Below are 22,398 nucleotides of genomic sequence, written 5' to 3'. Positions count from 1 at the left end.
CACAAGCTAATTTTATCAAGCAGCAGGGTGAGCGTTGACTCAAAAGGAGACTCAGAGGCAACTCACAGAAGACGGAGGAATAAATAATATTCACATAGCTAAAACAAAACCAAGGAATCAGCCATGAAAAAAATCCAAAATAAATATAAATGAAATGATGCACACACAAACGAGTATGGCAAAGTGTAAAATATACAAGAGACCTGACAGAGAATAAGAAGAAACAACAACACATTCATACGAGCTGCATGGGAAGGTCTGAAGATGTGAAAAGAGAGGCGAACGGTACACAACTAAAACAGTAAGGCAAAATCTGTACATAAAACAGCAATAAAACGCAAACCAAAATGGACCCAATAAACACGTCTCTCCAAAAAACAACAAAACACACCAATGTTGCAAGCAAGCAGAGCCGAGCAAAAACCCAATAATATCCAACAGAACAAACATATAACCCTAAAGCAAAACATGTAGTCAATATTTTTAACAAATATAGGGAACATAAAAACATGTGCAATCAAAATCTTTAAGCTTTTTGGAAAAGTGAGCAAAGAAAAATCAAGGAGATTAAAAGAATACATCTGATTTTCAGGTGATTACACCAGTTTCCTCAGTTTTATTTTACCCTCTGTGTTTTACTGCCTTATTTGAATTAGTTTACTACCCTCATTTTCTTAAACATTTTCATTCGCTGGTTTGCTATAACTGTAATGGTTGCATAAATGAACTTGATGCTGGAAAGTAATGCTACTGATTGGAGCGCAACGCCAAATGGAGAGTGGAAGTAATTCTTTTATTGTCGTCAAATGAAACATAAATTGGCTGTTACTTTAAGAGTCATCTTATTTTATAGCTACAGCTGGTGAGATTGCTCTGTCTGACACTCAGTTCATCTCATCATCAGATTTGATCTGCCTTCTTTCCAGAAAAGTGTCCCCACAGAATGATGCTGCCCACGCCATGCTTCATCAACTTCACAGATTTACACCACTTTGCATTTATCTCTCACATAGAATTGCAATAAAACACATCAAAGTCTGTGGTTGCAACCTAGAAAAATGCTGAAACGTTAAAAAGGGAATAAATACTTTTATTTGGTTCTGTAGGCACAATTCTGGTTACTGTTGCATGCAGTGAATGTTCCTATTTGAAGGCCTCTTGTGGTCTCCTGTACAACAATAGCACATTTTTTTAAATTTCAAAATGAGTTGTTTCTTCAACAGAACCTTTATGGATCAGTCCCCACTGTCGGCTAAAGCAGGATTGAGATTCATTGTTCATTTTTGTGGATTTGAAGGCTGACATTTGGCTGAAGGACGACATCAAACGCCACGCACAGAACTCCTCAGAAAGAAAAGAAACCTCAAATGCCGAAACCGGATTTGCGAAGCTATAATCCCCCTCCCCCCGCCCCCTCAAACACACCCACCCCCACAGACACTAGATAACACTATGCGCACATGAACGCACCAGCATGAGAATCTGAGAGGGACGGTAGAACCAGTCGCGCCACTTCAGCAGTCACTGCTGCCCAACCAGCTTTTAGGAGCAAATTTAGAACACATTGCATGTTAAGGTATGCCACATTGACCTGCTGAGTGTATGTTAACTCAGCCACAGCACAAAATGACAAAGTGACTACTTCTCACTATTGCCCCCTTTGAGATTTGAGGGACTGTTAAAGTAATTGCAATAGTTTTCATGCAATACGCAATACCATCCAGCGCATTTTTACCCGTTTGAACTTTCCCCACATTTTGTCACCTTGCAACCACAAGGATAATTTTCTTTTTTGGGGATTTTAAAATGCACATCAACACAAAAGCTGTGCCGAATTGTGATGTTAAGGAAAAAATGTATATGACTTAAAAAAAAAAGGTTTGTCGAGATGTGTCTCGGCTGCCTGCACATATCTACACACTAAAAACTTGTGCCTGTTTTCATTTTATCATTAAGTGTCAGATTGGATGTAGAGCTGCTGTAAATGTCACAGAATCTTAGTTGGATTAAGATCTGGCCTTTAGCTGGGCTATTCAAGAACAATAATATAATTTAATCTAAAACACCCCACTGTAGCTTTGGCTGTATTTTTAAGTTCACTGCTGTCTGTAACTTGGATTGGTTATAAGATTTTTAAAAAATGGGAAAAGCTTTGGCAGTAAAAATACTTTGAAATAAACTTGAATAACGATTTAAGGGAGATATAAGAAAATGTAGTCTTTATGATTCATGTCATCTTTTAGTTTCTAATTTACCTATGTCATCTATTCACATTTATGTCATGATTACAAGACGTTTGAAGCTTATAATGAGCTTTACTGGGAGTGTTGAACAGAAGTGAACTTTTGGCCACATGTGTTTAGACTTTCTGGTATTTGTGTCTTCTCACATTTAATACTCCATGAAAAGGCAGGAAAGACATTTTAAACACCCAAACATTTAATTTACATTTAATAAACTATGAGGTTTGCATTATATCAAACACAATCCTTCTGAACTGAATGGCAGAGTGAATCCTGTTCATATTTGTTCAGTAAATATCCTGTGCATTTCATAACAAAGACTCAGTAGGAGGAAAAACATTTTCGTTACAACCAGATTTGGGTTTAATCCCTGCTTCATCATATTTGTCTTCCAGCTTTCCAGTTAAAGGCACTCCTACCCCTGCAGCATCACTGCAAACATTTCTGTACATTCTCTGCATGTAGGTCAAGGTAATTTATATGAGCACACAGTGACTCATGCAAGTGTTTTTGCATGCATAAATAGGGTCTAATGCATAGGATGTGTGGATGTGTGCAGTTCTTTTCTACTCACTGTGTGTTCTAGAAAGTAGTTAGTTGAATTTAAGACGAAGCAAGCATCCCCCCCTGATGATTTAAATGCTCTATAAAGTAATTGCAGCATTGGATGGACTACTTATTTTGCAAAATCTTACCATGGAGGGCAAATAGCCCAGAAAGTGTTTTTTGCTGTGCGTCAGAGTCAGCAGTTTTGAAGGGAAGTAAGTGCACTAATAAAGAGAACGGAGAGCCTTTTTTTCTTTCTTTCTTTCTTTGACCAGCTGTGGTGCTTTGCCAGCCCACTGCACAGTGATACAGCTGATCTTGTAACTTTCTATAAGTATTTGTTGCTCTGACTGTCAGTAAAAGAACAAATATATATTAGAGCCAGAAAATCTAAACATCCTACAAGTGTAAAATATTAGTGAATGACAATTTGTCCCACCAGAGTTTCTTCAAAACACGTAAATAAAAGCAGCATTTGGAGCCATGGCTCTCAAAAATAGGGTTGCATGGCCATATATGGCAGCCCAAGCGCCGTGTGAAACTGGAGAACGTCATTGGTTCTAGTTGATAAACAGACAACCTCATTTTCTTGACAGAAACAGTCAGATGTGGACTCACTTAGTGGGAATGCAGAACAAGTCAAGAAAAATGTTGGAAGGAGCACTTTCCTTTTTTTTTTTACTTCTATGCAGTAAAATTGAAAAATGAGGATGAAATAAATATGTTAAAATGCTGGTTTTGTCCTCATCCACCAGAAAATGATGAAAACACTGATATGCTAAAAGGGTTGAAGTCTGTATTGCACCTTCCTTCAAGGGATGAAACAAGATGCAATACAGTTCCTGCTTCAGGGACAGACTATAGCTGTAGCAGAGTCGCAACAACACTAAAATAAGTCCAGGTCTAATTATAGTGACCTGTCGTTTGTGAGCATAAAGTTTCTCCCCTGAGAAAATGTATTTTTTATTTTTTACCACAGTTCATAATACTTAATTGTCCTCCATCTGTATATACTATATAGTTTTATTAAACAACAATAAATGGACTTGCATAGACTGAAAGTGTTATCAAAATAACATTTTGATGCATTAATGCAGTTTAGTGAAACTGTGAGTAAGCCCAAAACTAATTACATTAAAAAGGGAAAGCTTATGAAAGCTTCTGTTTCTGTAACATATTTGGACAAATATATATATATTTCATATCAATTTTGACAAAAATTCAAGTAATAGATTGTAATAAAACTGAAGGGGAAAAAATAGCTTTTAAATGTTATTACAACTATGAGGTGTATATTAGTGCACCCCCACATTAAATCCCACTTAAAATTGCCAAAATTGCACACAAGTCAAAAAATGAGCATATCTACAGGTAGATTTGGGTTTCAAGCATCCCTTTGTTTTTACCAAGATATTTCTTCTGACTGGAAGTAATATTGATTTGTTGGAGTGGCCCAGTCAGAGTCCCGACTTGAATCTGGCAAAGAATCTTTAGAGAGAGTTGAAGATTAGGGTGATGGCAAGGAGGTCTTCCAAATCCCAAAGACTTTGAACTCATCACTTTTAACTGTATTGCATCCTGTTGGTAAAGGCAAGCCATGAAAATACAAGCTAAAACATGTAAAACGCTAAGAAGGGCTTGATTTCAAAAATAATTAATTTTGTCATTGTTTAGAGTTAGACATGAACAGTTTCACACATTCTTAATTGAACGAAAATAGAAGCTGACTTATGTTCTCCAAAATTCATACGCCTACATTTTCATATCATGTTTTTATTTATTTATGTAATTGAGAAACAAACTTGAATGCAAATAACTTTGCCCATTGCTTTAGGTTGAGGTTGAGGGATTGCTTACACCAAAACCAAACTTTTCTTGCCTCTCTGTGATTTGACTGCATTGAATGGCTTTGTGAATGAAGCATCCAGCCAGCTCAGAGAACCTCCTCCACCTCCTCCTCCACCTCCTCCTCCTCTCTACTCCTCCTGCAGGAACATGAGGCAGACTGGAGTGCAGGATACCCAGGTGCCAGCAGAGGAGAATACTGCATTTAATATCAGATCGGCCAGTCACGGAACCTGAATGAAACGGCGCAGATTTCCAATCACTAAATCCTTCCTCATCCGCAGCTCCATCGCGATCAGTGTTCATGAGCACCAGGAAGAAATCAAGGTTGGGCGCCTGGTCGCTCACCTCGTAACGCCGTGCACCCTCCCTCCTCCTCCATCCTCCTCTAATACAAACCCCGTGATCACCCATTCACCGGTGCCTGGCGTGCTTTAAGGGGGGGACAATAAGCCGACCAGTCGAGCTGGTGCAGAGAGGAGGAAAAAAAGTAACCGGGAGACAGGCTGACAGGTGTCGCGGAAGTTTACGCTCGCATCCCTCCGCGTCTCTTGGTCAGTATCTGGAATAAGGAGGCTGTGACTGGCGGTCATTCGGCTCCCGCTGATCCCCTGTAAGTGATTCCTCACCGCAAACAGGCTGTGAACGATGCAACGAGCAGGCAGGAAACACACCAGCATTCGTTTTTTCTTTTTTTAAATTCTTTTTTAGATTGGCTTGTTTACAGTGCATGCTTAGACGTCGCGAGGAGGAGAATAATGCTTTAGTCTCCTGCGAGAACCGACACTGTCTCCTGCAAGATTTTGCACAGCTGTTATCATCCAGTTACAGCTAACGTGGCAGGGTTAGATGAGTATAGGCGGTTCCTTCAAAAGAAAGAAACGGAGAATTGATGTCGTCACGCAGGGGTTAAAACGAGCAGGTGTCTGACAGGTTCATGATGCTGGGAGGGAAAACCAAAAACCGGGTCCTGGAGGCGCAGAGTGTGAGTCATCTTTTTGAATAAAGTAAAGCGATTGCCCCTCACTGAGCCGAAGCCAGTGGAAGTAAAGTCATGTTTTAGTCTCGGGAGCATTGTAAGGGAAAGAAACTTTAACCCCCTCCCCTAGGAATGCAGGCTGAAAATCTCAGCTTGGCTCGCCATGCTATATTGTACGTTGTTTTGTTGGCGTGTGTGTGTGTGTGTGTTTCATTGTTGACTTCACACCTGTTGACAGCAGGGAGGACCATCTTGGAATGCAGGAAGAGAGCATTCGCCCCACAAATTTGAATGAATTCCTCCGTTTTTAAATGCTCATGCTCCAACACTTACTCACATCATGCACGATTACGCAGTCGTACCCAGTCCTCCACTGTTTCCATTTTAACACCTCGGGTGAGAGTGTGACTCCTCGTGCATGTGTCTGACGGGTGCTGGAGAATGTGAGGGCATCTTCCCAGGCGGATGCAGCAGCTTCCTCTGTAGCTCTGCGTCGATAGGCTGGGTGGTGATTGATGTGGTTCAGCAGGCAGGTGTCAAAAAGTGATAAATGATCAAACACTCTCCCTGAGAGGAGAATTTGAAAGCACCTACTTTCTAATATTTGGATGATACTTGATTTACCTTCTGTCAGATGTTACTGCAAGTTTTTTTTTTTATGTTACATGAGATAAAGTACCTTTATTATTAGCTCAGAGTGAAACATTAACTCCAATGTTATTTTTCATTTTCTGGGCACTCTGCTGGTAATTTTTAGTGTCATCTTGACCAACAGCAGCATCTTTGGGGCAAAAATACACACCGACCTTTTACACGGCATTAACTCATCCATAGAAATAATTTCCATCTCCAGGTCTGCAGACTAGTTCTACGAACATTTGTGAAGGAATAACTTGCTTTTAGTGAATTTTAGTCAATTCTAGTATTTTACTGTGCAGTTTGTCAAGTTGCGAAATTGCCTCACTGCTAAATTTTCCTTTATCAACTGTAAGATGTTTTCTAACATAGTGGAAGCTGTTAGGAATGACAGTAACTCAACTACAAGGTGGGCAAACATTACGCAATCCTAGAGCGGGGTAAGCACATAATGCACAGAGATCTCAAACTCTCTGCATGTAACCCTCAGATTTACCAAAAAACTGGCCTTCAGAGAGCTTCAAATGGTTTCTGAGTCCATAGATTTGCCTCCAAGCCTTATGTTGACAAGTGTAATGAAAATAGTCAGATGCAGTAGTGTAGAGCACACCGACACTGCAGTGGAGATGTGTTTTGGAGTCCAGAATCACACCTGTCTGTCTGGAAATGCAATGAGCAAGTCTGGTTTGACAGTAACTAGGTGAATAGCACTTGTGTGACTGTGTTGCATCAGAGTAAACAGCCAATTATGTTGGCATTCAGCCCTATTGTGGTGGTTCTGATGCTGAAAACCGGTGGATCAAGGCTAGTTCTACAACTTGACTTTATCTTTCTTCTATATCCTCTTATTTTAATCACTCAGAATTAGACATGACATCCTCTTTCTAGTGCTTTGAGAGTCAATTCTGTTTCAGAAAACAGCAGATGTTTTCACTCAATCACTGAAATAAAATTTTCTTAAGCCTGTCCTCGTACACTGACATATTCTAATGTGAAGCTTTATGTGAAGGAGTGTGCATAAGACTGACATGACACTGTCATAAATATGACGTAACGCCTGTCACGAACATGAAGGAGTCTTCTTGAATGTTTATGGCTGCTGTCATGAAGCATCTTTCGGTAAATGATGACACGTTTATTCCAAATTGACACTTTTAATGGATTTTTACAGCAAATTTTAATAGAGCTTTGTTTTAAAAAGGTCGTCATTGTCCAAATAATGCAAAGATTGCACTTTTAATTGACTTTTAATGTAACTTTGCATTAATAGTGTCATTATTTTCCGAATGACAATTCATGACAACAGTCAGGCATTCAGGAGGAAATAATATTCTCTTCAAAGTCATAGTTTGAGTCTGTAGATAAGTCTAAGCTAGTCAACTTACTGAAGGTGACATTGTGCACCAGACGAAGGAATAGTGTCACGTTGTGGGTCTTCCATGATGATGCAGTTTGATTGTAATATATTTAATTCTTGATTCTATCAGTAATTTTTTTTGACAATCTCAAGCTGAATTGTTTAAGTCTTGATTCGCAACAAAAGGAATTCAAAATGCTTCTCCTTTTCTGATAGAAATTGCTCAATGAAAAGATAAAGATAAAGAATCTAACCCTTACATTGATTATTTTTAATTAGTCTTATTTGATAAAGCTCAATATCTGTACAGTTTTTCAGAGTAAAAAGAGTAAAAAGTTCCTGAGGCTTTTGCCAGCTCCAACAGCAAATCAATCATGATGCATCCACTGACTGGAAGAAAATTGGATTCTTGAGTGTTGCCTGTCATCTTTCAGCAGGATCAAACTGGAAACCTCGCTTCAATCACAGATCTGTTTGGTGCATTCCTAATTGCAAAGTATTGATGGAGAGCTTTCCCAATAATTTCAATCACAATAGAGAACAAATCTGATGCATTTTTTTTTAAATCCACCCTCACACCTCAACTCATTGTCAGCCTTTTTTATTGTGCTCACCATCCAAATAAGGATTTATCTGGAGTCAGTATCAAGCTCTTTCTCACGTGCTGTGAAAAAAAGCCAACACAATGGAGAGGGTCTAAAACAAGCAGTTAATTTTGCGCTTGGCTGCATCTGCCCTTTTAGTGCTCCAGCAGGGCCTTGTTCTCAGTTTGTCCATCGTCTGTCGGCTCTCTGAGGTGACAGATCACAGCAGAGCCAAGTGCTCTGCAGGGTGGCGTCGGGTAAGATTTATTTGTGGGTTTTAATTGGGTACACCTGAGTTCATAAGTTCATTTTGCTGCATATAGAAGAAGTATTGAGAGTGACTTGTGCAGAAAAAAAAAGCAACAAAACTCACAGTTCCACTCTCTAGGAGAGATGTAGCAGTTTGACCTATTTTTCCAGATACTACCTGTCCCTTTAAGTGAGAGTGTCAGTTTGAAGGTGTTGCTTTTGTAGCTTGAAAGTATTACACTGGTGGACGTTCGTGTAGTGCCAATCAAAGTGCGAACCAAATGCCCAACCTTGTCTTTTTGTATTCTCTATCAGACACAGTGACTGGTTGAGCCAGAAAGTTACAGATGAAGTTGTATGTGAAATATTAGAGTGTCTTTGTATGCAGTATCTGAGCTTCTGAAAAACACTCGAGCTGTTTACATTTTTGAAAAATCTTACCAAACAAATTTGTGACAAATTAACACGTTTCTCTTTGCTGCAGCTTTTTTTTTCCTTTTCGCAAATCTAAAAATAAAGTTCGACACTAAACCTGGAACATATGGCGCTTCTCAACTGGTAAGCTAATTAGTGGTGTAAAATTACTAACTGTAATATTATATTTTTGAAATTATCTGCCTCTTCCAGGTTAGATTCCAGATACTGCAGGTGAAAATGCATTTTTAAAGTTCCTGGATTTATTGTGGATCTTTTTTAGATCCACAAAGGATCAAAACAATCCATACAGGCTTACATACAAACCCTCTGATGTCTGAATGAATGTTGCTCATTTGCAAGGAAAGAAACCAAGAATGAGGAAGATCTTGGCATAATTCCAGTCCATCTTTCCATCTTTCCAGCATTTGCAGTGGCCTAGCTTATGCATTGCTAATAAAGGTTAATGTCTGGGTTGTTAAAAAAGCTTAATGTTTTATCCAGTTTTATGTGTGCTTGGGAATGTTGCACACATAAAATGCTTCAGTTCAAACCGTTCAAACTGTTGAAAGTTTCCTTCTTCATTATTCCTTTCACTTTGAGCAATGAACCAGCACTGCTATATTCATGCTTAACGCGTGAACACTGTTTGCGTGTGAAACTAAAGTCAGATTCCTTGCTTGAGCAGGAGCTTCTTGAAGAGATAGAGGCCAATTTGAAGGGGTCAATTTGCAAAGTCAAATTTCTTTTAGGTTATGTTTCAAATATTCTTCATTTTTATGACAACTGAAGGTAACATAGTTACTTGATTTTCCTGTAAAATGCGCCTGGAAAGTATATTTTACACAGACATCATGACACTACTAGTTTTCAACAGCTATATTTACTGAAAATTAATTGCCTTGTCACCTGCCTTTCTAGAAAACTAATGTTTTCTTAAATTGTAAATTAAAAGTTTAATGTTTTATATGCAGAACAATGGCTAACCAAATATGTCTAAAATCTGTGCATAAAAACAAAGCTGTGGTGATGTTTTGGCCATTTTGGAAGTTTGTTGATTAAAACAACTTTGCAAACTGGGAAGAAGGCGTGTACACGTTCAATGATTCCTTATTATGCAACAAGAATTTTTTTTGTTTGAATGAGTTGCAATCTTCTCCTCTGCTTCAGCACTAATCACTCATCTACGCTGTTGTTGTGTGAAAGGCACATCACTTTTTATACTCCACCTGCATTTTATGATTTTTTTATCATGTGCAGCAGGGACAGTCCTATGGGTCAGTGTGCGGTCAACCATGTGCAGCTTAAAACACCCTGTAACCTCTCCTACCATGTCCGTAATATCTATGTATAAAGTGCATGGATGACTGCAACTTTTAGTTCAGACATGACTGGAGCTCAGTCACCATTCTTTCACACCACGCACGATATAGAAGACCTAAATAAATGCCTTGCAGTTATACAGTAATGATGGTGCTGTCATGGCGTATCCATCACTCCTTCCTTTAGATTTGACAAATCAAGACAGCACAGTCTCTGTTGGTGTTGGAGCATTGATTTGAAGGTGATAGGAGAGCAGGATCATGATCTTTTGAGAATGTTCATGCTGAGATTAGGTTGTAAATACATTTTGACGCATAGGTCCTTCAGATTTGACAGCTGGGAGAATGATTCTTTGTAGGATAACTCAACTTTCTGTCACATGAACGTTGACGGTTACAACCTAAGTTTTGACCAAGACCATTTTTCATGTGAGGTCAGTAGTTTTGGATTGTTGTAGATGTAAGGAGTGATAGATTCTTGATTGAATCTCATGAGGCATCCAGGAAGCTGGATGAAGATAAATGCACTAAGTGATAAAGAGTAAGAAATAGTCTTAAAAACTGCAATTACTTATCAAACGTTTGTCACAGTGGCACAGTTGGTTGTTCCGCTGCTTTGCAGAAGGAAGCGCCTGGGTTTGAATATTGGCCAAGGGCCTTTCCTCATGGAGTTCTTCCCATACTTACATGGTTTCTCTATCCCACAGTTTCAAAACATGACTGTTATGTGATTTGGTCCCTTTCTGTATGTTGCCCTGTGACGAACTGGTAACCCGTCCTAGGTGTACCTCTTGCCCAATGAGTGCTGGAAATGGGAGCCAGCCCTCCTGTGACCCTGCAAGGAGAAGCTGGTATAGAAAGTGAATGAAAAGATAAGACTGAATCCACAGAGTGTTGGATATGTTTTGCAAAGAGAATTTCTTGTAATGAAGTTGCTAAGGTGGCAACGATCCCCAACATTAGAAATAAATAGACAGACAAATAGTCTCGTTTCAATATGTATAAACGTTCACATTAAGTGTCACAAGTAAGGCTCTTTATTACATAAGCCGCTGACTACCAACAGAAAGCTCGAGGTTATAAAATGCGTCCTGGTTTTTAAGATTGCAATATCCAGTTCCTGACATATTTTTAAGTCTAAGTTGTCTCAATAATGTTGTGGTGATTGTTTCTAAGCTCTGAGTTTTCAGGTGGAGTTTAAATTCATCACAGGATGTCAGTGTATTGAACAGTCAAGGCTCATAAGTGCTGTTGCTTGAATGTTTATGATAATATATATTACAGCAGAGATGTTACCTGCCTCTGGGCTTATGAGGGCTCCATTAAACGTAATGAATGCATGAATGGATAAAAAGTCATTTTTAAAGCAAAAACAAATGTGTGAGTGGTAAATATACTCAGCTTCTATTCCCCAAGGTTTAGCTTTCCGTCATGCAAATATAATTACAGAACTACTTGAACAAGTGCAGGTTGCAAACTGTGGGGGCACACGGTGACACTTGACTTCGCATATTCACACATGTCGGGATTCATTCATCTTTTGAATTAAGTGTCACTCTGTTTCAGGCTGGAAAGCTTTAGCAGGGACGAGGATTTAGGTGTCTTATTGCAGCAGCTGAATAAGGAGCATGTGTGAATGGCAAGGCGTCAGTCTGCAGCCTATTCACGCTGTTTGATAACAGATCTGTGAGACTGCCAGATTTAGACGTCATTCTCCGCCACCGCCGAATGTGACATAAGCCTCTTTTTCACCTCTACATTCCTGCACGTCTGCTTATGGCATTGAGAATTATCCCACTGGTAAAACGACTGAAGCACGTCTGACTGAGATGCGTTTAAGGATAAAACGGAGTCAAAGGTTTCATTCAGGCTTTGTGAAGCCAGAAGCAGCAGCTCAGGCTTGTTTTTCTTGGTAACGCTGTTAAATTCAACTGGAGTCTGCAGTGAAGTGAGTCCTGCGAGAACCTGGAGAAGTGAATGGAACCAGGGCAAACGCGCTCAGTAAAACCATGGGCTTTATTTTGCTGGACAAAACACTACTTGATATTGTGTAGCTTCAATATTTGTCTGTGTTGACAGAAGACAGACTTCAGCTTTGTGCTGTTGCTGGAGAAAATCAGATCTTCTCACCCAAAATGGCAAACAGCTTCAAAGGTGTGATTTATTTTTTTATTTATTTTTTTGCTTGCAGCCAACGGATACTGCTAAAGCATGCATAATCCAAGAGCTAAATTAAAACCTGCTTCCAATATTGCAAGAAAATCTACATCAAATCTAGTTATTGTCATAGAAGAGGAGTTACGTATTTGTTAAACATCTCATTTAGACTTAGTACATAAATTACAACAAAGAAATAAGAAGGAACAGCACATCTTTGTTTATGGATGTTAAGAAGTTGGTTCAGTGTCATTAGTTTCCAGCATCTACCATGACTAAATTAAGGGTTTTGTTTCAGATTGGGGCTTTGGCTTTACTCTGGTAAAAGAGATCTATTTTTTCTTAAGTGTCATTTATTCAAAAAGTTATTAAAAGCACTGTAATCTTAAATTTAGCAATCTTGCTGAAACCAATTTCAAACAAGGGATTTACAGTGCTCATAAACATATTTCTCTCTTTTATGTTTTTGCTTTTTAACTAAACTTAAATGTTGCATTTTATCAAATGAAGACAGACGAGATAAGATAACTTGAGTACGCACAAAATGATAATTTGATATATCAAATAAAAATCCTGTCAGAGCATTGTGAGAATGTCACTGGTTCCATTGATAAATCATGAAGTGACTGTGCAGGTATATATATATATATATATATATATATATATATATATATATATATATATATATATATATATATATATATATATATATATATATATATACCTGCACAGTCACTATATACTAATTATATATACTAATAATATATATTAATTATATATATATATATTTAATATATATATAATTATATATATTTTTATATAATTATAAAAAAATATATAATTTATATATATATATATACTAATAATATATACTAATTATATATATATATTTAATATATATATAATTTATATATATAAATATATATATAAATAAATATATATATATATTATATTTATATATATAAATATAATTTATATATATAATATATAATTTTTTTATAAAAATTTTTATAAAAAGTTTATTAAAAAATGTTATAAAATTTTTTTAATAAAAAAATATATAATTTATATATATATACTGTGTATATATATGTATATATATGTATATATATATATATATATATATATATATATATATATATATATATATATATATATATCAATCATTATATATATACTGTATATGATAGTATATTAATACTAATATTAGCATTATTTTACTATTAATATTATTAATAACAATAACAATAAAAATTTGTAGTAGTAATAACAATGATTTTAAATATTTGTATTAATATACTAATATTAAAACATTTGTATTATTATTAGTATATCAATACTAATGTTGTTATTCATTATTATTATTGCTACTTCAACTTTTTATTGTTGTTATTATTATTATGAACAAGTTCAAATGTTCTTCCAACAAAGAAGATGATTGTTGATATCAGAATGAACAGGATCAGATCAAACCCTGTTTCCATCATGGGAGAAGAAGTTTAGGTGTTTGAGGAATATAAACACTTCGGTGTTCAACTGGACAACAGTCTGGACAGGAGACGCAACAGTGAAGCGTCTATGAGAAGGGACAGAGCAGACTGGGTTTCTGGAGGGAGCTAAGATCCTTCAAGCTTTGCAGCAAGATGCTGCAAATCTTCTATAACAGTAGTCCCCAACCTTTTTATCACTGCGGACCGGTCAAGGCTTGGCATTTTTACTGCCGCCCGGTAGGATGGGTGCGGGGAGGGTGAACCGTCAGACAGGCTTCTGCATGTGCCCGCTAAAGTTTAGTTCACATGGCACCATTTTAATTTATTTGCCCCGATTTTTTCCTTACGTCAATCTTAGAACGTTCTGAATGTGGCTTGCGATAATCGTAACCGATCATCCTGCTGTGTGGTGCGTTACGTAGAACGTTGGGACTGCTCCGATCTAAAATCGGGCATTTTCAACATGTTGATTGAGTTGGTCCGACTATCGCGGCGCGTGGACCGGTACCGGCCCACGGCCCGGGGGTTGGGGACAACTGTTCTATAAGTCTGTTGTTGAGAGCGCCATCTGTTGGGGCAGCATCAGCCAAGGATCTAAAAAGATCCCTGGCAGAACCAGCCTGATAAAGAAGGCTGGTTCTGTTCTTGTTCTCTTCTGGGGATGTCCGTGGAACCTCTGGAGATGATAATGCAGAGAAGGATTCTTCATAGGATCAAGAAAATTGTGGACAATCCTTGACCATCCTCTTCGAAAGGCTGTTTTGGAAGGGAAGAGCATCCATCCTCAGTCAGAGGCTTCTTCAGGTTCAGTGTGGTACTGACCGCTTCAGGAGATCTTTCCTGTTGACAGCCATCTTCAATGGCTCTTGGAAGAATCTTGATGAGCTATAACATTTAATTTTCTTTGGGATCAATAAAGTATTTTTGAATTTAAACTGAAACAGAAAATTTAACAGTGTAATTAAATTTAAAGTTAAGCTCTCAATACTTGGCTTTATGATCCCAATAAATAAGCAAGTCCACAGGAAGAATATATAACAAATAAAAACAGGAAAAAACCACCATAGTACATAATAACCCAGGGAAGGCAAAATAAACACAAACTAAGAAACATTAACAAAAATGGCTCCCATATGTTGTCTTTGTTTTTGTGAGAAAACATATTTTCCTCAGTCGGGGAAGTTTGCTCATGGCTACTGTCTTCAATTGCCATCTTGGTCAAAGCAAAAAAGTTTTCACACTCAATAGTCTCCTTTTCACAGCAAACATCTGCAACCGTCAATCTTCCCAAAATTTGCTCTTCGGGAAGACTGGCCAGATCGTTCCCTGCAACGGTGGTCTGGACAGCGGACTCTTCATGTGTAGTGTCTTCAAATGTTGTCTTCTTCATGTCAGAAGTTGATATTTCCGACTCAGCTGTCTCCTTTTCACAGCAAACTTCTGCAGCCGCAGAAGTTTGCTCTTCGGGAAGATTGGCCAGATCGTTCCCTGCGACAGTGGTCTGGACAGCGCTGTCTTCATGTGTAGTGTCTTCAAATGTTGTCTTCTTCATGGCAGAAGTTGAGCTTTCAGACTCAGCTGTCTCCTTTTCACAGCAAACTTCTGCAGCCGCAGAAACTTCTGCAGCCGCAGAAGTTTGCTCTTCGGGAAGATTGGCCAGATCGTTCCCTGCGACAGTGGTCTGGACAGCGCTGTCTTCATGTGTAGTGTCTTCAAATGTTGTCTTCTTCATGGCAGAAGTTGAACTTTCAGACTCAGCTGTCTCCTTTTCACAGCAAACTTCTGCAGCCGCAGAAACTTCTGCAGCCGCAGAAGTTTGCTCTTCGGGAAGATTGGCCAGATCGTTCCCTGCGACAGTGGTCTGGACAGCGCTGTCTTCATAGGTAGTGTCTTCAATTGTCGTCTTCTTCATGGCAGAAGTTGATCTTTCAGATTCAGCTGTCTGAAATTCCCCAGCCAGGGATGTTTGGTTCTGAGCCGGGGATGGATCAAACAGATAAGAATCAAAACTATCGTAACCAGAGTAGCAAACTTCCTCAGCTGGGGAGCAAACTTCCCCAGCCGGGGAGGTTTGCTCCCCAGTCTTGGAAGGTTCAAAAAGAAAAGCGTCAAAAAGATCGTACTCAGATGACGTCCTCTCCTCCTGAACGCTACTTCTATCTACAGTGCTACCAGGAAGCAGTTTGTCAAAAACCTTCCTCATCCCTGTTGTAACCACATATCCCACTCCAAAACTCAGGGGAAAAAACAAGCCGACAAACATCTTTTCCATACTGAAAATACTTGTAAAACACAGTGTTTCGATTCGAAGAGCTAGTTGGATATGAACTGATGTCCTGAGATACACGCATTCATAACCTCAGAAGTTCTTTGATGTAGGACCGCATGTCATAGTTGAGATCATAGGTACAATGAGCTCACTGAAGTTCTGGGGGAATGTCTTGCTTCTGCTCATTGCTATGGAAACGATCAGATCAGTTCTGCAAGACCCAAGCTATTAACCCTTTGCAATGGTGACACTTAATCATTCGAGGCGCCTTGATGGACGTCGGAAGTGAGGAACGGGAGTATTGAACAGAGCGACTGAAATTGTTTTCCAAAGTTGTTTGGAATTTTTTTTTTATTAAAAAAAAAAATATATATGTATATACTGTATATTCAGTCTACATGGTAGCCAACTCTTGTGCTGTCCCATGGCTGGTAAACCCATTTCTTTCTCCTCTATATGGCTAACCTGCTAGAACATCCAGCTGGGATTAGATTTCCAACCATAAAAGATGGTCAAAAAGAAAAATACTGCAGTCTCTTACTTGTTGACGTACATTCTATATATATGTGTACTTGTCATCCTGTCATCAGTGGAAGGTTTTCCAGTCTATAACATCATCCACGTATCTCCACTCAATCGATTCAACCAGCCAGACCTACAGTCGGCCATAAATCCCTCTGCTCCACAATAAGTTGTCCATCGTTCTCCAAACATGCTAGAGGGTCATTTACATCGGATACTATAGCTCCTTGAAATCAAAGTGGTTGCGCTACAAAAAATGTAGAAACATAATCTGCTGCCTCGTCCCCACAATAAAATGTTGCCCCATAAAAACCTCAAGTGAGATTATGCTAGTGCAGTTTTCAGTTTGTTCTGTGTCAATTTTCTGAGCTACAAAATCAAACGGACTCCATGCTGAAGTTAGGATAGAGATTTGGAAAAGTCGCTGAGTTCAATACCCAATATGGCTGCAAGATGTATTAAACATCTTCACAGCTGCAAGAAAAAACATGTTTGCATTCACCCTTCCAAAAGCTTGATCACATTAAACTTCACAGTACCGAACAGTCTTTGAGCACACACTCTTTTAGTATTTCAGTCCATTGAATGTTGAGAAATATGGTTTTATTTGTGTTGCTAGTAGTGGTTAGCATCACAACAGTAGATCCAAGTTTCCACTTCTGACCCAAATCGATTGCTCGCTGTTTTTGAAAACAACTACCATTTGTAATCAAGTTAAACGAAAACGAGGCCTCTAGTGGATCAGAGAGGAACAGCAAGTGATGTTTTAGTGGACTCCACCTAGTCACAGTTCAGAATTTACTGACTTTGCATTTGTCAGAACAGAATTCAAATTTTCAAAACTACGTGTTCAATCTTCATATAATTGTGCCACTTGTGCACATTCAAAAAGGAGTTCCTCGTTCCTTTGAGCAAGTTGCCAAGGCTTTTGTACATCCAAGCAGTACAATCCTCTGCTTTATCCCACATTTTCAATTGCTTATGTCGCGATCAAAATGTATTACAACTTACAACACATGTCATCAAAACATCTCTCCGGAGTCACTGTTATGCTGACAACACGAGAAAGCAATCGAAACGCCAACTTGTCGTTCTGAGCCTGACATGTTCATCGGCACAGATATACACTTCTGAGAGATGAACTAAGGATTTTGAGAGAGAAATTGGCTTTTGCAATTGATCCATGGTGTTTTGCAAATGTCGAGAAAGATTTGAGAAATGCACCCAAGCAAATGAGAACAACTAAATAGAAAGATTTTCAAGCAAAAATCCTAGTCCTAGTTAAGTTCTGCACTAAAATCTATTAGAGATGTTGTCACATGATCCTACAATAATGCTTGAACAACTGCAATCCTGCAAAGAAGAGTGGGTCAAAATTCTTCCACAGCAACGTTAAACTCTTATTTCGAGTCATCGGGCATATTTCATTGTAATTATTGCAACCAAGCTTAGTTTGATTTGCTCTTTTCCCTTAATAAATAAAATCATCATTTCAAAACACCATTTTGGTGTTTGCCAGATATTACATTTGTTTTGATTATCTAAAACATGTATGTGTGTCAACAAAGTAAAAACAGAAGAAATTTGTTAGGGGGAAAAAGCGTTTTTACATCTCAAAAAAATGTTTTCAGATTAAAAGTTTAATGAGTTGTGGACGCCACCCTTTCGAAGATATTATCCTATTAATTATATGATTATCTCGTTCTGACCTAATCTGTGCCCTGCTTTATAATCTGCTTTATTACGGAGGGGAGTATCATTAACAGAGTGTGTATCATACTCTATTAAATAAAACACAGAAGAAGCTCTTTAAATTTCCTTGTTGGACATTTTAATAGAATTATCTGCAACCAAATGTATTAGGAAGAATCCACTTTTAGGATAATTTGGCAAATGCCAATTTTATCTAACATAATTGCATTTTATAGAACTTTATAGTATGGTGATTTGCAGGCTGGTATTTAAGCCAGAGACTAATGAAATGCTCTCATAACATTCATGAAATGGTAACTTGTAGCCAAAGGAGCTTCAGTGGACACGTTTAATAGGTCCAATGTTCCGTCCAGAACAGTTTCAAGGATCACATTAAGGGAAGAAATCCTTCCAGACAGTCTTCATCAGCTCTGGGAAGAAAATGGATCCTGCAGGCAAAAACTGGCAACACTAATCTCGTTCACAAGTCAGAAAAGCAGGCATTGCAGAATAATTTGCACGCTTTTTGTTATATATAGGATATATCTAAAAAAAGAAGTGTCCTGATTCTTTCTAAGTGGTAACGTCCTAATTTCTTTATTTAATGAGGAGTAAATTAGTTTGCCAAATTCACAGACAGTTTTAAAAAAAATTGTTTCGTTGTTTCCTTTGCCTGTCCACAGGGTTGTCCCAGCCTCGGCCCCCTGAGCACCAACACCTGTGACTCTCCTCCGCCTCGTCCTCCTTTTCCTCCCCTCTTTGACCAGCAGCAGCTCAGTGTGGCGAGGCCAGGGACGATGGGACGCAAGCTGGACCTGACGGGCCTAACAGATGACGAGGCAGAGCATGTGCTGAAAGTGGTTCAGCGTGACATGAAGCTGAGGAAGAAGGAAGAGGAGAGGCTGAGGTGAGATGACATTCTCCTGCCTGTTTTTTTTTTCTCTTTTCCACATTTGACACTTAGAGGATGATTTGACATGAGCTGATAGAGGAGAGATGTCAGCCAACTGTGAGTGAAAATGACCAGATAAAGTGACGATCAGCGGGCTTATGTGGTAGTGTTCTTCCATTATAACAGATTTAACACTGCTTTGGTAAAAGAAGCAATATCCTGCAAATAGACTACTGGGTCATTTGGGCTAGTATACCACTAAACCTTCTTAAAATGATACTGTTATGTTGTATAATTTTCTGGTTGGAAGTGCTTATCATAACATCCTTTATTGCATGTCATTTTAGAACCTTTTTTAAGGCATTCTACTTTATTTGATCTTATTTACTTGAATTACCAGATGTACACAAGTATTGTTTTATTGCAATGAGACCACGACATTTTATGAAAATATGGGAGTAAAGTCTCAAACAAATGGGTCAGTTATGCTTCTGCTCACTCTTCCACAGTGTGAGCGTCTGCCTCCAAAGACCATTTTTATTGCAAGAGATTTCAACTATTGTCCTAGATTTGGTGGTTGTTTTTTTTCTGAACCTTATCTGTGTTTATTCTGTGTTATCTTGAACTGGCCTCCCTCATTTTATGTTTTCTCACTGCTGTTTCAGAGTGAGTATGCAGATGCATTCTTATGTAATCGCCATTCTCAGTACTCAGTACCCGGTTTGTTTGATCCCTCTTTAGTCCCTGCTTACTTCTCGTAAACGCTGCTACGTGTTGATGCCATTGTGTTCTCTGTTGTAATTCTTTCCATCTCTCAACATCAACTACATGATCGTACCTTTATCCTGCCTGTGTTTTTGGCCTCCATAAGAAGGACCCAAAGCCTGTTGCAGATGTATTATGTTATTACAATTATTACAGCATTCCGTCTAAAATCCGAGTGGAAGTGTCCAGGATCATGTGGGGGTTGGGCAGGACTGTACTACTGTATCCTCCATACAGATAAAAGAAGCTCCAGTCACTTCAGCTCATCTCTGGCACCCCAATTAAAATACTTTGCTGTGTACGAGTGGTATAATTAAAACTTTACTGGTCTTGAAATGCTACCTGTTCAAATTGTAAGTATCACCGCTTCCAAAGTTGGCACTGGCATGCATGAATACACTTTCAGGATTTTTCAGTGATCATAATCAAAGTGAGACACTGGGGGAACCCCAGGACATGGTTTCAAATGCTCTTTTGCTTTGATTATCTTTACTCTGGCTACAGTTTCAGCAATAATTATAATTACCTCTCTGCAACCTGAGAAAGCTTTGAAAAAGACATCAACAGCTTTATATAATTGTCTATTTCTTTTCTCTTTTCTCAACAATCTTTTATCCGTATCTCAAAGCCTTTGGCCATATAATACAACGGAGACCTTACTGATTCATACATAACCTGCCAGATGTTCTGGTCCATATCATTCCCCTCTCCTCCTGTCCTTTAGTGCCTGCTTACCAAACTGGTTTGGTTTTATTACTGTGTGGATATTGCCAAAAGAATCTAGACTCTGGGTAATTTATGTTGCACAGTTTCATTGCATCTAGTATCCTAACAAAATATGTTTTTATCAGCTTTTTATATGTGGCTGTAACATATAATTTTGGAGGCACAAATATTCCCTGACTTGGCCTAAACTCGAGCTATTTTGTTATGGAGACGTAACAAATCAGTGGTTTACTGTTCCTGAGTGGATGCCACAAGTGATTAGACTGCTTCAATTGGAGTACTAAACATCTCAGCTAAACTCTGAGGAGCATAACAAAGTTACATCACAGAGCAGAATCCAAGCATCAGTATGCGGAGCATGCATGAAACACATCTTATTTTCCCAGAAACAGTTTCAAAGCGAAGATGTTGTATTCCTAAATTACTAGGCTGTAAAATGTTTCCCCACCAAGCTGTCATGAATGATCAGAAATAATTTATGTCGCTTAGGCTGTTATTACCGCTTTTTTGCTGAAAGAAGATGAGCTGGATAGCAGTGATTTATATGCCAGCGGTTGTTTATAAAAGCCATCAGCATTTGAATCCATGTTGTTTTTGTTCTCCTATCCAAAGCAGCTTTTCCTAATGGATATTAGATTCAAATTGACAGATTGCTTCAGTTCCGCTGCTGGGTTTGACTGTGTGTTACTCAGCCACTGATATGATAGACTCAGTCCCATAATAGGAAAAATGACATTTTTGTTTGCTACTATGTTAAATATCAATAATAATGTTGCTATTCCTGATTCATATCATTGCGTTTCTACTTCATGGCACACGTAAAATCAGGAAAACAATGAATTTCTATTCATTTCTCTTGTGTGCATATGTTTTTAGCAGCTTTTCATCCTTATAAGGTCCCAGTTCAACATTATGTTAAAGTTATTAAAATCAGTGTAAAAAAATATTTAACATAAATTGTTTTCAACTGCTTAATAAGCCCCTGTACTTGAAATTACACGAGCTTTAATATAGATGCAAACTAAAACTGTATTGCCATTAGTGTAATCAGTAAAAAAATGAAAAAAGTATCTAAGTTCAAAATATCATCATTAATTGGTAACTCTCCCCATTTGAAAACTTATTATGTATATTCCTCTTATGTATGCAACATACCTACCCATTATTTTAAATTCAAGACAGATTTGGCTTTGTTTTATTTTCTTTATTCCAGCAAGCTGTACAGAGTTGTTCCTGGTGTAAATTCAGGAACAACTCTGGCACGTTTTATGACTTTGACCTATATTTTAATACTTTATATGCCTTGTTTTAATTCATCTCTGCACTGTATAATTCAATATTTAGTTAAAATGTCAGCATATAAAATGTCGTAAATATGCAAAGGAAAGGACAATGATGGCTGTTTGGCTGTTTTAGAGGAATTTGTGCAGCTTTTGTTATGTGACTTAATGAGGACAACCACATCTTGAGGTCTCTGTACTTTTGTACTTTAGTTTGTAAAATTAATAATATTTTGCATGTACTTAGTGTACATGAATGATAATAATAATACAAAAAACCTCCAGACCAATTTAGTTTATGACTGTCTTTCTATGAACTGAGAAGAGAACTGATTTTGTTTTCTGCAGGTTTTGTCCATGCTCTGCAAATCAATTTGTTCTTTGGCTGATGAGATATCTGATACTGTTTCTGTTGAGTTTACTTAAAAAC

General features: G+C 38.1%; 1 protein-coding gene across 3 annotated transcripts in view; it reads left to right on the top strand.

Moving 5' to 3' along the window:
* The first annotated feature begins 4,523 nt into the window (after positions 1-4,523).
* myripb (myosin VIIA and Rab interacting protein b) overlaps positions 4,524-22,398 on the top strand; it is a 114,804-nt gene continuing 96,929 nt past the window's right edge. For all 3 annotated transcript variants that reach the window (XM_032552233.1, XM_032552234.1, XM_032552232.1), the window contains exons 1-2: positions 4,524-5,247; positions 18,989-19,212. In XM_032552233.1, the coding sequence (XP_032408124.1) occupies positions 19,103-19,212 (110 nt within the window). In that variant the 5' untranslated portion in view covers positions 4,524-5,247; positions 18,989-19,102. The remainder of the gene's footprint in view (positions 5,248-18,988; positions 19,213-22,398) is intronic.

The sequence above is a fragment of the Xiphophorus hellerii genome, chromosome 21 (assembly GCF_003331165.1).
Source record: "Xiphophorus hellerii strain 12219 chromosome 21, Xiphophorus_hellerii-4.1, whole genome shotgun sequence".
In the NCBI taxonomy this organism is placed as follows: Eukaryota; Metazoa; Chordata; class Actinopteri; order Cyprinodontiformes; family Poeciliidae; genus Xiphophorus; species Xiphophorus hellerii.
The sequence above is the reverse complement of the archived record's forward strand: the minus strand, read 5'-3'. Positions and strand labels throughout refer to the sequence as shown.